Genomic DNA, 14,202 nt, shown 5'->3' on the forward strand with positions numbered 1-14,202 from the left:
CCGGTTAGGGCCATATTCTTGTTTGAATGTTGGGCACAGCGATGGTGGGCCGGGAAAAGGGGATGAGGCCCCAAAGTGCTCAAATAAACATTGGCAGCTGCTAATGCAGCTGCTGTTTCTGGGGCGCCAAGAGCGGAGGTGCTAGGTTCCATCTCTGTTGGTGGGCAGAGCCAGGTGGAAAGCAGGGCAGGGCTTTCTCCAGGAAGAGCATTGCTTCCTGAGCACGTCATCCCATTGCCTCCAGGCGCCAGGCTTGAGGGGCAGGCTGGAACTGGAACAGTGAGGGCCGTGTGTACAAGTGGTGGGCCCCTCGGTGCCCACCACACTTTCACACAAAGGAGAGACGGAGGTCTGTGGGGCCCTGCCTTGTCGCCGCCCCAAGCACATCAGCCACTCTTCCTCCCCAGCCCTGAAGTCATCCCCATCCAAGAAGGGCCGCGGTGCCTTGTTGGCTGTCAAACCCCTGGGGCCCACAGCTGCCTTCTCAGCCAGCCAGATCCCCAGTGAGCGGGAGGACACGCAGTACGACCTGCGGGGCGCCCGCAGCTACCCCACGCTGGAGGACGAAGGTGACTGGGCAGTGGGAGTGGGCATGTTTGTGACAGGAGGAATGAGGCAGCTGCTGGGGAAAGACACCATCCCTAGGGGGTTAGGGGTAGGGGTGCAGGGAGCAACAATAGCTGTGCGTGTGAGGAAAGGGACCCCCGCAGCTGGGCTAAGCCCGAATGGGAGGGGTCCCCTTCCAGTTCAACATCTGCGGCACCTGGGGAGTAGGGAGTAGCTGGGACGAGGCCCAGGGAGACCTAAGCATAGAAAGCGTCGCCCTGGGAGGTGACACAGACCTAGAAGGAGGAAGTGTCCGTGGGTTGGGCCTGATGTTCTGGAGGTCCCTCCAAGCAACCAGGGTCGAAGATTCCAGTCAGGGAGGGGCTGGGGGATAGCATCAAGGGAGAAACTGCACGCGCAAAGGTCCTGGGGCCGGACGGTGCCTGGTGTGTTGGAGGAACAGTAAGGAGGCCCGTGTGGCTGCAGCAGTGAGTGTGAGGGAGGAGGTGAAGGCAGGGAGGTGATGAGGGCAGGGAGGGCAGGAGGAAGGGAGGCAGTTTGGATTTTAGTGTGAGAGCAGCAGGAAGGTACTGGGATCCCTTGTGCTGGGGAAAACTGTGAGTGCCAGTGGGAGCCGCAGTAGAGCCCAGAGTCCCTGCAGCAGGCCCTGGAGCCTGGCTCCCATAGGTACCCACTGCCTCCTCCCCGCAGGCCGGCCTGACCTCCTGCCCTGCACACCACCTTCTTTTGAGGAGGCCACCACTGCATCCATCGCCACGACCCTGTCCTCCACATCCCTGTCCATCCCAGAGCGGTCCCCCTCAGAGACCTCAGAGCAGCCAAGGTACAGGTGAGCAGAAGGGGGCCCGGAGGTGGGAGGTGGGGGCGGCTCAGAGGAGGGGCCAGCACGGGGCCTGGGAGGGGTGGGGCAGGTGGGGAGGCCTCCCTACTCGTTCCATCTATTCCCCGTTTGTGTTCTCTCGGAAGGCGGCACACACAGTCCTCTGGACAGGATAGCCGGTAAGATGAGCCCCCAGCCCCCTCCCTGCCAGTCTCTACTCTAGTCCCCACAGTCTCCCCAGCTTCTCCTGCAGAGCCCCTTTGCCCCTCTTTCCGCCCTCCCCTTCCCTCTGCACAGCTCACCCCTCCACATCTCCACCCAGAGCCCCTCTTTCCTGGGGACAGATTTATTTTAACGATCAATCTTCAGGCTCTAGAGCAGGGGTGGGCAAACTTTTTGACTCGAGGGCCACAATGGGTTCTTAAACTGGACCGGAGGGCCGGAACAAAAGCATGGATGGAGTGTTTGTGTGAACTAATATAAATTCAAAGTAAACATCACTACATAAAAGGGTACGGTCTTTTTTTTTTTTTGTTTTATTCATTTCAAACGGGCCGGATCTGGCCCGCGGGCCGTAGTTTGCCCACGGCTGCTCTAGAGCCACACAGAATCTCGAGTCACTTTGTGTTTCACTCCTACCTGGGTGCCCCCTCCCCTGCACCTGTTAAACCTTTCTTTTTCTTTTTTATTCTAAGAGATAGAAAAGTGCACACAGTGAGATGCCTGCCTCTGCTCCATGCCCAGTCCCTTCCCTGGGCGCACCCCCTAGATGTTTTTTCTCTCTCTGGAGGTATTTTATGAATATACAAGCAAACATACACTCAGGCCTGTTTCTCCCTTTTGCTTTGACAAAAGCTGTGGCTCTGTGCCCCTGTTCCTTGCTTTGTCACTTCCAGATGAAGGTTGTTGGTATGAGCATTTGCTGATTCTCTTCCTTCTCTTTTTTTAAAAATATGTTCTTATTGATTTTGAGAGAGAGAGATTGGGAAAGGAAGAGGGATAGAAGGAAACATTGACGAGAGAGAAACATTATCAATCAGCTGCCCCCTGCACACCCCCTACTGGGGATCAAGCCCACAACCCGGGCATATGTCCTCACTGGGAATCTAACTGTGACCTCTTGGTTCCTAGGTCTATGCTCAACCACTGAGCCACACCGGCCAGGCAGTTCCCTTCCTTCTAACAGATTGTTCCTGCTCTTGGGGACACTTGGGTTGTTCCCAGTTGGTTGACCTTGTCACACAGCTGTAGTGAATAGAGGTTGCTCTCCACAATTAGCTTTTGGGAGGATAATTCTTTCCAGTTGAAAAAAAGTCATGGTACAAAGCACATTTAGCAAAAAGTACATCTCCCTCTGTCCAGCTGCCTGCTGGCTGCCCAAAGCCTCCCACCAGGGGCCTCAGCTTCTGGGCCCCCAAACCACCCCACCCTAGTTCAGGTCCTAGGCAGGTTCCAAGCCACCCCAGGAATAGGGGCAGGATTCATGTCGCCAGTCATTCATTGTGCCCCTGCTGGTGCCAGAGTCCCAGGACAACCCCAAGTGAACGGTCATTTGCTGTCCCCTCAAAGCCCCTAGCTGGGCGTGGCAGCCAAAAGGACTAGGCCTGAGCTGGACCAGCTTAGGGCCCTGGTTGGTTGGCACCTAGAGATAGCACCTCAGACCCCATGGGACTGAAATCAGCACCTGCCCAGAGCTCAGCTGGAGTTCCTGGGAAGTGAGGTGGGAGAGGAGGGAAATTGAGCATGTCATCCCACTGCCTCCAGGCCCCAGGAGGAGGCACGCGTAGAGGAGGACCTGCAGCAGATCACAGTGCAGGTGGAGCCCACGTGCAGTGTGGAGATAGTGGTCCCCAAGGAGGAGGAAGAGGGGTGAGTGACCATCCAGTCCATGTGGTCCATGCTCTCCTGTTGCCTGGTTTCTGTACTCAACTTCTGCCCCAATTTCATTGGCAGAGTATGGTCACATGGCCAGCTGGCAGCAAGGCAGGCTGGGAAATTTATTCTGGGGAGCAGAGGCATGGGAATGGGGCTTCAGGAACTGAGGTGCTGGGGCGCATAGTTGCACTCACAGAGCTGCATGTAATGTGTCAGTCTAGGGATGTACCTCGGTGGTGATCTGCGATTCTCTCTCCTCCCTTCCCTCACTCTTAGCCTTGCCTGCACTTGCAAGAGGATGACAGGCCAGTTTCTTCAGAGGACCACTTTTGGTCTCAGTCACCCTTTCTCCTCTCATATTTTGTTCTTGTTCCATCACTTTAACTCATCAGTAATTTTTTTCTTCTAACTTCTGATTTGTTTTCTCATTTGTTTCTTTTACTTCGGCATAGGTTGAGTGCTTAAGTTCCTTTTTTCTTTCTGTGATAAGAGGCACTTAAGGCTATGCCTTTTCCTCTGAGTGCTGCTTTTACTGTCCCAAGAGTTTTGACATGAAGCAGTTCCTTTTTATGCTGGCTCTTTATGGATAGTTAGTGATTTTCCCTTTAAGGTCCTCTTTGATCTAAGGCAGTGAGGCTTTCAACTACCTGGAGGCGGTCCTGCCCCCTGATGACAATGGGCAATGTCTGGGGACATCTGTGGTTGTCACAACTGGGGGTGCTCCTGGCATTGAGTGGGTGGGGGCCAGAGATGCTACCCAATACCCCACAGTGCCCATGACAGCCCCCCCCCCCGAGAGTGACCCAGCCCTGATATCAGCAGTGCTCAGGGAGAGAGACCATGGACTGAGGTTTACTAGTATTTAGGAGTGTCTGCACTTCTGGGTCCCTAAGGATTTTTTTTACCCTTTTAGTACTTAACTCTAATTCTACTTTTGAGTTGAAAAGTGGCCTAAAACAGCCTATGCTGTGTTTTAAAACAGATTAAAGTCTATGGTCACGTACATACATTAGTTTTTTGGTTTTATGGTTTTTAATATCCATAGACATATGGGAGAAATGTGTATTTTTTGCCAAGGAATGGAAAGTTCTCTGTCCTGTCAATGTATTGATTGTTGTCAACCAGTTTCTTTGTCTTAACTTATTTCTCATCTGTTTGGTCTATTGAATTTTATAATTTAGAATTTCTGTTCTATTTTTATTTTATTGTATTTTTTTGCTGTTCTGTTTTAAGAGACCTTAGCATTTACACCACATTCCCAGGCTTCACTTTGCCATTAAGAGTTTATTTTACACGCACACATGCACACTCCAGTCTCTGCCACTGTGCTTTTGCCATTAACTGAAGTCTCGCAATGTAACATATCGCTCAGTCTTTGCCCAGAAAAACAACCTGACCTGAAACATGACTGAAGAACAACTTTGCCACAGTTAGGAACGCTCTGTCACCTTAGAGCTTGTCATTTATTCATGAAATGAAAATTACGTAGCAATCACATAGCCTTCAGCTGAGGCCTGGGCATGATTCTCAGCATCTCTCTCAGTCTCCGCCTCCTCACCTGTGATATGGTACAGCAGCAAACCCTTCCCAGGGAGATCAGTGGGTTCATTCATACAAGGCTCTTGAGCAGGCTCGGCATATCGTAAGTGCTCAGGCCTGCATGTCCCCACTTTACAGATGAGGAACTGAGGCCAGAGAAGGAAAGTGAGGCTTTACGTTCACCCAGCGCTCTATAGAGGGTGCAGTGGGAGTAAGTGGCTAGGCCAGGACAGTTTGTGTGCCTGTGTTGAGGGGAGAGGTCCGGGTAGGCCAGTTATTTCCTGGGCCACGACAAAACGGGGGTGTTCAGTTTTATTTGGCTTCCTAAGACTTGTCTCCGCAGTGACACACTGTGAAGGGGGGCAGGAGGGTGAGAGGGAGTGGGCGAGGAAAGGATGGACTGCTGAGGGCCTGGCCCAGGACTCCCATTCCTGCCCTGTCCCCAGGGTGGAGGCTTCCCCGGCCAGTACCTCTGCCATTGTTGTTGAAGCTGAAACCGCCAGCCAGGCTTCAGAGCCCGCCAGCCAGGCCTCGGATGAGGAGGACACGCCCGCCACCGACATCTACTTTGTAAGTCCTCCAGGGGCTCTCTCTCGTCACAGGGCCCTCGACCCACTTGTGCTCATGTGTACACATTCGCTGACATGCCCACACACATGGACACACATTGCACACACTATCATACCCGTATACCCATGTCTGTACACATGCTCTTACATGCCAACGGCACTCACGTGGTTGACTCTTGAACACATGCACACTCACGTGGCATGTGAGCTCCCCGCCTCAGACCCAGGCCAGGCCCAAGGCCAGGAAACGTCCCTGGGCCTTGCTCCCCAGACCTTGTGACCACTGCCTGGCAAGAGCCAAGGCCCCAGCTTTGCCACCCGGTCCCCCTGGGAATCACCCGAGTCCTCACACTCTCAGCCCCAGTGGCCCCTGGGTCCTGGGTCTGTGCTGGAAACGCTGTGGATCTTCTCCTCCTGGGTGATGGGGTGGCTGGGTGGGCTCTGTCCTTAAGGGGGCAAGGGAAATGTGGCAAGGGGCAGGTGGGCCTCATGCCTTCGTCTTCCCTGGCCGAGGACAGGCGGCTGTTCCTGAACAAGGCGGGGTTCATCACAGCAGGAAGGGGCCTGTCCCGGAGACCGGGGCCTCCCTCCCAAATCTGGGGTCACCTCCCCCCTTTACATCTCCTGTAGGCACAGATTAGATGAGCCGGGAGCCTGGGTGAGGTAGGTACTGGGTTGCCAGGAGCCTGCAAAGTCTAGTCCACTGGCCCTCGATGGCGGGTCAGGGGTCAGATGGCCCCAGAGAATGCCCGATGCTGCAGCCCAGCTGCCTGCCCTCTTCCCAGACCTCCATTTTCATCTCTGCCTCCCAAGGGAAGGTGAGCTGCGGGCTGCCCACTGCCCTGGTCTGGCGCCTGGCCTCAAACCTCCAGGCCTGGGTGGGCCTGGCCCTCTGCTGCTCTCGCTGCTTCTTAACTACCACCACCTGCTGTCCTGAGCCAGTGCTGCTGGGTCACAGGGCCCCTGCCAGGAGCTGTAGGGCGCACACTGGATGCTGTCCTCCCCACCAGCCATCGTTTTCCCATCCCTGGGGCTTGACTTTTGTCCTGTTCTCCCGAAGTGTGTGTGCGGGGGTTGGGCTGTGTCCTGTGAGTGGGTGGCTGGACCACAAGGGGTAGCAGAGAAGGCAGAGGCCACAGTGTGGCCCTGACACCCCCAAACTCTCCTACTGCTTTGCCATTGGCTACCTGCCCCGCCTAGCACCCTCTCCACCTGACCTTCCTGACCTCAGCTGGATTCTGCATTCCTGTCCCCTCATCCTGTCCTCTCTTTGCCTCCTCCGCCCTCCCGGCCCACCCAGTTCACGGACGGGAGGTACTGGATTTACTCTCCCCGGCATCGCCGACTGCGGGCCGTGACGCTGAGCTCCTCGGGGACTGTAAGTGACACAGCAGGCCTCCAGGAAGCCCAGCCCCTGCCCCTCTGAGAAGGGACGTGGGGACAATAATCATGATAACTGTGCAGGTGCCCTGCTGTGTGTCCTGCAGGGAGGTCGCTTAATCTCCTGTGAAGTTAGCATCAGTGGCCAGCGGGTGCACGGCTGGTGCTCAGCGGGCCTGGCCATGGCGGAATCTACATTTGAACCCCAGCCCCAGGCCACCTCTTCCCAGCCCTTCCAAGCGAGGGACAAGTCAGGCGGACACTTATCATTCATTAAGACTTTCCTGCTGATGGCTCCTCAAGGGGCATCTGCCTTTCTGATGGGGATGGTCACGTGGGTCAATAAGGGACTGCAAAGCTGACTCTTAGCTACAGGAGAGAGGAGCTACTATCTTCATACCCATTTCACAGATGCAATAACTGAGGCCTCTGCTCCTCAGGGAGCCCACAAGAGCACACAGATTAAACAAATTCTGAGTCCAGCCTTTGTGTGTAGTTGACACTCATCCACCCAGTGGGATGCTATATAGATGTCATGCAGCAGTGGCCTTATCAGTCCTATTATTGTCGTTATGAGCAATAAGTGAAGGGCCCAGAGAGGCCAAGTAACCTGCCCACAGCCGCACAGTGTGAATGGGTGGATCAGGGTAAAGAACTGGAGAGAGTTTCTGTTCTCAAGAGGAGGCTCACACCACAGCCCCAACAGCAACCCCCCTACTTGCCACTGGGTGTCAAGACTGCTTCACCACTCCCTCCTGCCACACTGTCCTCCCAGGATGGGGATGCCATCCCCCAGAGGTGACTTAATGACCCATCAGCTGGGGACACACAGCAGTCCCCAAGGGATCCCTGGGGGGAGCAGTTTGCAGAGGTGCCTCGAGGGGGTTGACCTGGACTTTAAAAGACACGTGGGGTGTGGAAATGAAGAGGAAAGAGTGTCTCGGCAGGGGGCGCAGTGGAAACGGAAGTGTGGAGGCTGGATGGGAGGACAGGAAGGCTGGATGAGTGGCAAGAAGGACCCTCAGGCCTGCAGGAAAGATGTGCCCTTGACCTAACTCTAATGGGGTCATCCCTAGTTTCTGGGTCCCTCCCTCCCCCAGACCCAGCTCTCTACAGAGGGTCCAGTGGGACCCTCTTTTCTCACGTTTTGAGTCCCAGCAGGGCAGCTAGGTCAGTGTCAATCCCTCCTGCAGCTTCCCGGTGCTGGGCACTGGGCACAAGCAGCCCCCAGACAGCCTGACCCTGGCCTCCAGGCTCCCAGGTGGGCAGGGGAGGCGGAGCGAGCTGCTGCACATGAGCAGGGTTTTGTATTGTGCCGTAACCGTGTGAAGGAATGAGGGGCCTGCAGTAGTGTCTTGCCCTGCTGCCCCGTGTGCCTTTGTGCTAGTCCACAGATGGGTACAGGGGTCTGGCCTGTGAGAGCTGCAGGGAAGGTGGTATTGAGCAGACGCAGAGGTTGAGGAAGCAGCAAGTGGGCTCTGAGGGGCAGTGAGTGCTTGAGAGGTGGGTCTGGGGGCTTGTTGGTTGTGGCTGTAGGTTTAGGGGACAGCCAGGTGGACATGGCCAGGGCAGGTGTGTGCTCAGGCCTGGTGCTCACAACAGGCTTGAGCCGGGGTAGAGGTCCCCAGACCTCGGGGCTTTGAAGGCCAGGAGTGGGGGCTCCTGGGCGAGAGGAGGAAGAAAGAAGACAGCTGAGATGGGAACAGACCTGGCAGGAAGCACGCCTGCCCCCAATCTGATGACAGAATGGGGAACCCCTTCCCCAGACACAGCTGGAAGAGCACTAGGCCACCCGCCACCTCGCACCTTCAAGCGCCCCCAGAGCTTGCATGGCAGGCAGGATCTGGGTTTGGGTGCTGCTGAGCCAGGTGTCACGGGTGGGCAGAGGAGGAGGAGAGAGGACAGCACAGTACACCAAGCTCCTGCCACCTTTGCTCCCCGCCCCGACTGCACTCACTGCTTCTGCTGCCCACCCTGCCTGCTCAGGCCACTCAACCCCGGTCCTGCCCATCTCAAGGCCCGTCCAGGTTGGGGGCAGGTCCCCATCAGGGAGAGGGCAGCCGGGGGCCGAGCTGCCCACTTGTCCTGCATTGGGGGTCCGCCTCTTTTATTTCTGTTTCTTCCTTCCTCCCTCTCACCTCTCTGGTGCCTCCTCACACCCTGCTCTTCTCTGCGCCCTTCCTGCACGTGCCGCCTGCCCGCCCTCCAGCCCACCGATGAGAGGAGCTGGGTGTACTCCCCACTCCACTATAGTGCACAGGCCCACTCAGCCTCCGACGGCGAGAGCGACACAGTAAGTGTGCCCATGGCCTGCCAGCCTGGCCTACTTGGGGCTGAGAGCACCCCAAGGACAGAGGGGGAAACAGGTCTGGGGCGGGAGGGGTAGGCCTGGGCTCTTCCTGTGTGGTGGCCCATGGGTAAGTATTTTGGGGTCTGTGTCCAGCCCTCATGGCATGTGGAGTCCCTGGCCTGAGGCATCAATGGTGGGGCCAGGCCCCATCATGGGAGGCCCAATGGGTTGGGGGTCCAGCCACGGCTCATCTCGCCCTCACCTGCCTCTCTTGCCTTCTGCAGTAATTTCTACAAATCACCAACCATAGGAGTGGAGCATACACTTGGCCAGCCCAGCTCGGCCCAGAGCACAGGAGCTGCCACCTGGCTGCCACTGGATCTCCCTCGCCCACATCCTCCCCTTGGCGATGGTCACTGATGCTCCGGGCTGCAAAGCAATGACCCCGGTTCCGTCAACTACCTGCGCCTGTGATACTGTGAACCTTCCTGAGTTTCCAATCATGTATTTATTTTGGGTCCTTACTCTTTGCACAGAGACAGCAGCACACAGCTGCTTTTTTTACAAAAACAAAAAACAAAACAAAACAAAACAAAAAAAACACAATGGGAAAAGAAGACACTTCATTCTATGCACTTTTTGGTTCTTTGCTATGCTTGCATGTGTCTTGCTGAGAGAACAAGGCTCGTTGGCTTTGGGGACCTGTGACCCAGTGGTCCAGCCATTCCAGGTGAAAATCCTGCTGAGTGTCCGCAGTCACCGCCCTGCTCCGCCTCTGTCTATCTTGGATGGGCACCTAGAAGCAAGGGCCACCAGGTCCCCACTGGTTCCCAGGGCACCTCTGGAAGCCACACACCTGTGCCCAGCAGCTGCTCTCAGCTCAGGTTTGTGGGCCGGGTGCCAGGCATCTGCCCTTGGGGGAGGCCGCCTGGTGGCCTGGGGTGGCTCACCACCCTGCTGACTCCTCCATCTCTCAGCGTGTTTCACACCACCCCCGCCTCCCAGGTGACTTGGAGCAGAAATAGCCTGGCAGTGACTAGAATATGGACATACGGCCACCCCCTCTCTCGATGGAGCTCAGGGCTGTGGACTAGGCATGTGGACCGCCTAGTGTCTGGAAGATAGGGCCCAAGTGATGGGAGACACCTTTTCAAAGAAGGATTTCTGAAACGTCTGACTCAGAGGAGGCAGCTGGGCCCTCAGCCACAGGACTTCCGGAGAGCATGTGTCCTGGAGCAGGGCCCTCCCCAGGGGCAGGCACAAGGCCTAGAGGGACAGACTCTGCAGCAAGAGGCCCCCATGATGGGTGGGCAGCCTCTCTCTCGTTTTTAAATGATGAAGACACCTGTGCAGATTAAAGGAAAAAATTCTTTAATGAAAAACAGTATTTTTATTTTTATTTTTGTCATCTTCAACAGGGGCAGCCATTCCAGGGCCCCCCTGGGCGACCGCCAGGATACGCTGTTGTGTCCGGAGGGGTTGCTGTAGCCGACAGCTTTGCAGAGTCACTCCTCCCCCTAGACACACTTCCACCCCCTGAGATGAAACGTCAGTGATGGCTGCCCCCTGCCCACTCTGTGGACCCCCGCCAGCTCGGGCCCACATGGGAACAGCTGGGAACCGGCCCGGAATAGAAGCCACATCTTTCGGAAGAATTTCTCCCCGGCCCCAGCCTCCCTGGTGGAGCCTGAGACAGCTAGGTAACCCGCTGACCTAGGAATCTGACTTTTTGAGTCCTTTGCAAGCTGCACATACTGTTGCTGGTTCTTGCTATGCAGGTCCCTCCTCATCCCACCTCGGACAGCCTGCCGGAGGGGACCTGTTGGTCTGGCTGCTGTCCACTCTTCCCGGAGAACCAGGCTGCGCCCCGAGGGCTCTCCTGTTGCCTGCGTGGGGGCAGCACTTCAGCTCTGAGCAGGGCCATGGGAGACTCTGTGCAGCCTGGGGAAGGGCCCTCAGAGAATCCGCCAGAATAACCTGCAGGTAGCCCGAACAAGAAGCAAGACAGCATTCTTCCCTACTGCCCAAGGAGCATTTGTCCAGACCCTGGGGAACACCCTCACCTGGATTTCAGACCAGCGCTGTCTGCAGACACCCTGGCCACAAGTCACCAGTCTGTTCTGACCAGTCCCACCAAGAAGGCAGGCAGGCTGAGCAGGCAGGCTTCTGAAGGACTAACGGACAGCTGCGTCACCCAAACACCAACGTGGGAGTCACCACCCAGGCGCCCAGAGGCTGGGCCCCAGAGACATCCTGAGCCCCAGTGGCGATGACCAGTGGAGCAGCACAGTCCTAGGGCAGTGGGCCCTGCATCCAGGGCATCCTTGGTCAGTATAGAAACGAGCAAAGGAGTTGCCTGCTGGGCCCCTTGGGCTCTCCTGAATCACAGAATAAATGCAGTGGTTGGATGCTGACTTGTAGGAGAAATTTGCAAACCTCCTGGATATGACATTTCTGTTTTCGTGTTAAGTCAGGAAGACCCCTTTGGAGACCCATTTTGTGTTGTATTCTTTGTCCCAGGACTGTGCTGATGGGAGGCATTTGTCCATTCTTTTCTGGGCAGGGGGGCAGGAAGGACGTTATTTATAACTGTAGTGGACCCATGGCCTTCCTCAGACCCCTGACCAGGAAGGCCTGGGCCAACCCACCCGGCCCCCCAAAGATGGAAATCTGTAAATTGTCCCCGTTTCTCTCCTGACTCATCTCTGATGGCCGCTGTCGCTGAGAACATGGGCAGCGTCTGACGTGCTGTACTGTAAAAACGAAAGGCATTCCCTGAGGCTGACAAGGTAGAACCTCTGTATGTCCCCTGCCAGCCGCCTCTCAAACCCCCAACCCCCTCCACCACCTGGCTTAGTGCAATACTCCCGTCCCTGATGGGGTCTCTTGCCATGGTACTGTCACCACAGCCCACAGTCCCCATCCCAACCTTGTTTTTATGGCTGAACTGATTTCAAAACACAACGAAACTGCAAACCTTGTGTGTCTTAATTCTCACCGGGGCTTCCGCGTGCTCAGCCCCTGGTCTGGTATGTGACAATCCAGAGCGCAGCCTCCTGGCCGCCTCTGTAACCTTACAGCCACTGCTGGCCCTGATAACACTCATATGCAGCCCCGGGCCCCACCCCTGCCACCCCTTCCTCTTTTTATGTTGAAGAGATCTCTAATAAATCGGGTAATACTCATCTACCGCCTCTGCCTCTCTGTGCGTTCCTATGGTCTGGTTGGGAGTCTGAGGACCCGCTTTGAACAAAACATAAACCCTCAGGAGATTTAAAATAATAACAGGACCCAAATGTCTTATTTTACTGACTGCTTTGAGAGAAACATTAATTTGTTGTTCCATTTATTTATGCAATCATTGGCTGATTCTGTGCCCTGACCAGGGATCAAACCCACAACCTTGGCATGTCAGAATGACTCTCAAACCAACTGAACTATCCGGTCAGGGCCAGGACCCAAATGTCTTAATTGCCTTAATAGCTGTGGCGGCCTGGATTTCAGTTCACCTCGAAAAACTTTTAAAAGCTTCTGACATCATCCTAGCCGGTAGGGCATGTACCTTGGTTGCAGGCTCCATCCTGGCCCCATACGGGAGGCAACCAGTCTCTCTCACATTGATATTTCTCCGTGTCTCTCCTCCTCCCTTCCACTGTCTAAAAATAAATGGGAAAAACATCCTTGGGTGAAGATTAACAAAAAATAAGAGCTTCTGATATCATTGCAGCCCAGCTCAAAAGAACAGACACGCCCCAAAATGGCTCATATAGAGTAATGCATGGACCCCATTTAAAGGAAAAATATTTCTACCAGACTCCCAGTTTACGAAGCACTGCGTTGAAAATCAGACCTGTCTGTGAGCAAGCCCTTGGAAACCCAGTTATAATCATAGATGCAGATGCAGAATGGCTCAGCTCACATATAAACCAGACCCGCAGATAAGCTAGAAGGTGCTTTCCTTACATTCAAATATTAAAATTCAAATACTCTCACAGATGCATCTGCATTTTGAAGATCTCGGGGCCAGGCCTCACTGGTTCAACCCATATCCCACGACAAGCAGGGTTGTCATCAGGGTGGCAAGAGATGGTCTGTTATTTCTTTTGGAAGACTTATTTTTTTTTTGTATATATTTACAATATAAGTACTAATTTGTTTTCATAGTATATATTCTTTAACAATTTGCATAAAGTTATCTAACATGGGACAGCAATTTCGTGTAAAGCCTCTATAGCAGTGATTCTCAACCTTTTGGCCCTTTAAATACAGTTCTTCATGCTGTGACCCAACCATAAAATTATTTTCATTGCTACTTCATAACTGTAATGTTGCTACTGTTATGAATCGTAATGTAAATATCTGATATGCAGGATGGTCTTAAGCGACCCCTGTGAAAGGGTCGTTCGACCGCCAAAGGGGTCGCAACTCACAGGTTGAGAACCACTGCTCTATAGTACTGATTAAGGAAAAAATAGAACTATTTTGAGGGTAAGGGATTCTAGAAGGAATCCTTTGGAAGACCACCCTACCTGGCACCTTGGTACCAAGCAAAAGGAGAGCACACAATGCCAGCATTTGGGGTGGTGTTATGAAGCTATATTTTAAGATAAAGATTTAAAGAATTAATTTAAAATACTAAGTACTATCCTCTGATGGGCTGGGAGAGCTTGGAGCAGCTCTTTGGGGTTCTCCAGATCTCCAAGCCTCCTGTCCTATACCCTGACTCATCCTACCCAACTACCCTTAACAGCCAGTCCCCCATTGATCCCTCCCATGGATCCCCAGCATCCACAGAACAAAGCTGGACCACCCAGTTCAAATTGCAGCTACCTCTTTGGGATCGAGGGAAGGGTGTTAAAGTGACTTTCCCCTCTCTGAGCCTCAGTTTCCCCATCTATAAAATGGGTTGAATGGAAACTAAAAGAGTCATCCAAGATTTTTTTAAAGCTTAATCCCTGAAGTACATAACTATTCATTGGCGGATGGTGCAGCATGATGGTGACTCTCATAGAAGGTCAGCCCAACATCTGAGGCTTTTTAGTCTCCATCCAGCTCCTGCTCTTTGTCATCTTGAGAGGTCGGGACTCGAACCTACGGTCTTGGGGCTTCCCCGCCTACACACGCCTGGAGTCCTCGCTCCCTGTAGAGGCCTCCTCTTGGCC

General features: G+C 54.4%; 1 protein-coding gene across 4 annotated transcripts in view; it reads left to right on the forward strand.

The window, feature by feature from the left end:
• PIP5K1C (phosphatidylinositol-4-phosphate 5-kinase type 1 gamma) overlaps positions 1-12,225 on the forward strand; it is a 55,646-nt gene extending 43,421 nt beyond the window's left edge. For 2 of the 4 annotated variants that reach the window (XM_081091601.1, XM_081091604.1), the window contains exons 12-19: positions 408-569; positions 1,258-1,396; positions 1,534-1,566; positions 3,152-3,256; positions 5,248-5,371; positions 6,671-6,748; positions 8,960-9,043; positions 9,325-12,225. In XM_081091601.1, the coding sequence (XP_080947727.1) occupies positions 408-569; positions 1,258-1,396; positions 1,534-1,566; positions 3,152-3,256; positions 5,248-5,371; positions 6,671-6,748; positions 8,960-9,043; positions 9,325-9,327 (728 nt within the window). In that variant the 3' untranslated portion in view covers positions 9,328-12,225. The remainder of the gene's footprint in view (positions 1-407; positions 570-1,257; positions 1,397-1,533; positions 1,567-3,151; positions 3,257-5,247; positions 5,372-6,670; positions 6,749-8,959; positions 9,044-9,324) is intronic. The other 2 variants (XM_081091603.1, XM_081091602.1) reach the window with 2 other exon arrangements.
• The last annotated feature ends 1,977 nt before the right edge of the window (positions 12,226-14,202 follow it).

Source organism: Myotis nattereri, assembly GCF_964212035.1.
Source record: "Myotis nattereri genome assembly, chromosome: 5".
In the NCBI taxonomy this organism is placed as follows: Eukaryota; Metazoa; Chordata; class Mammalia; order Chiroptera; family Vespertilionidae; genus Myotis; species Myotis nattereri.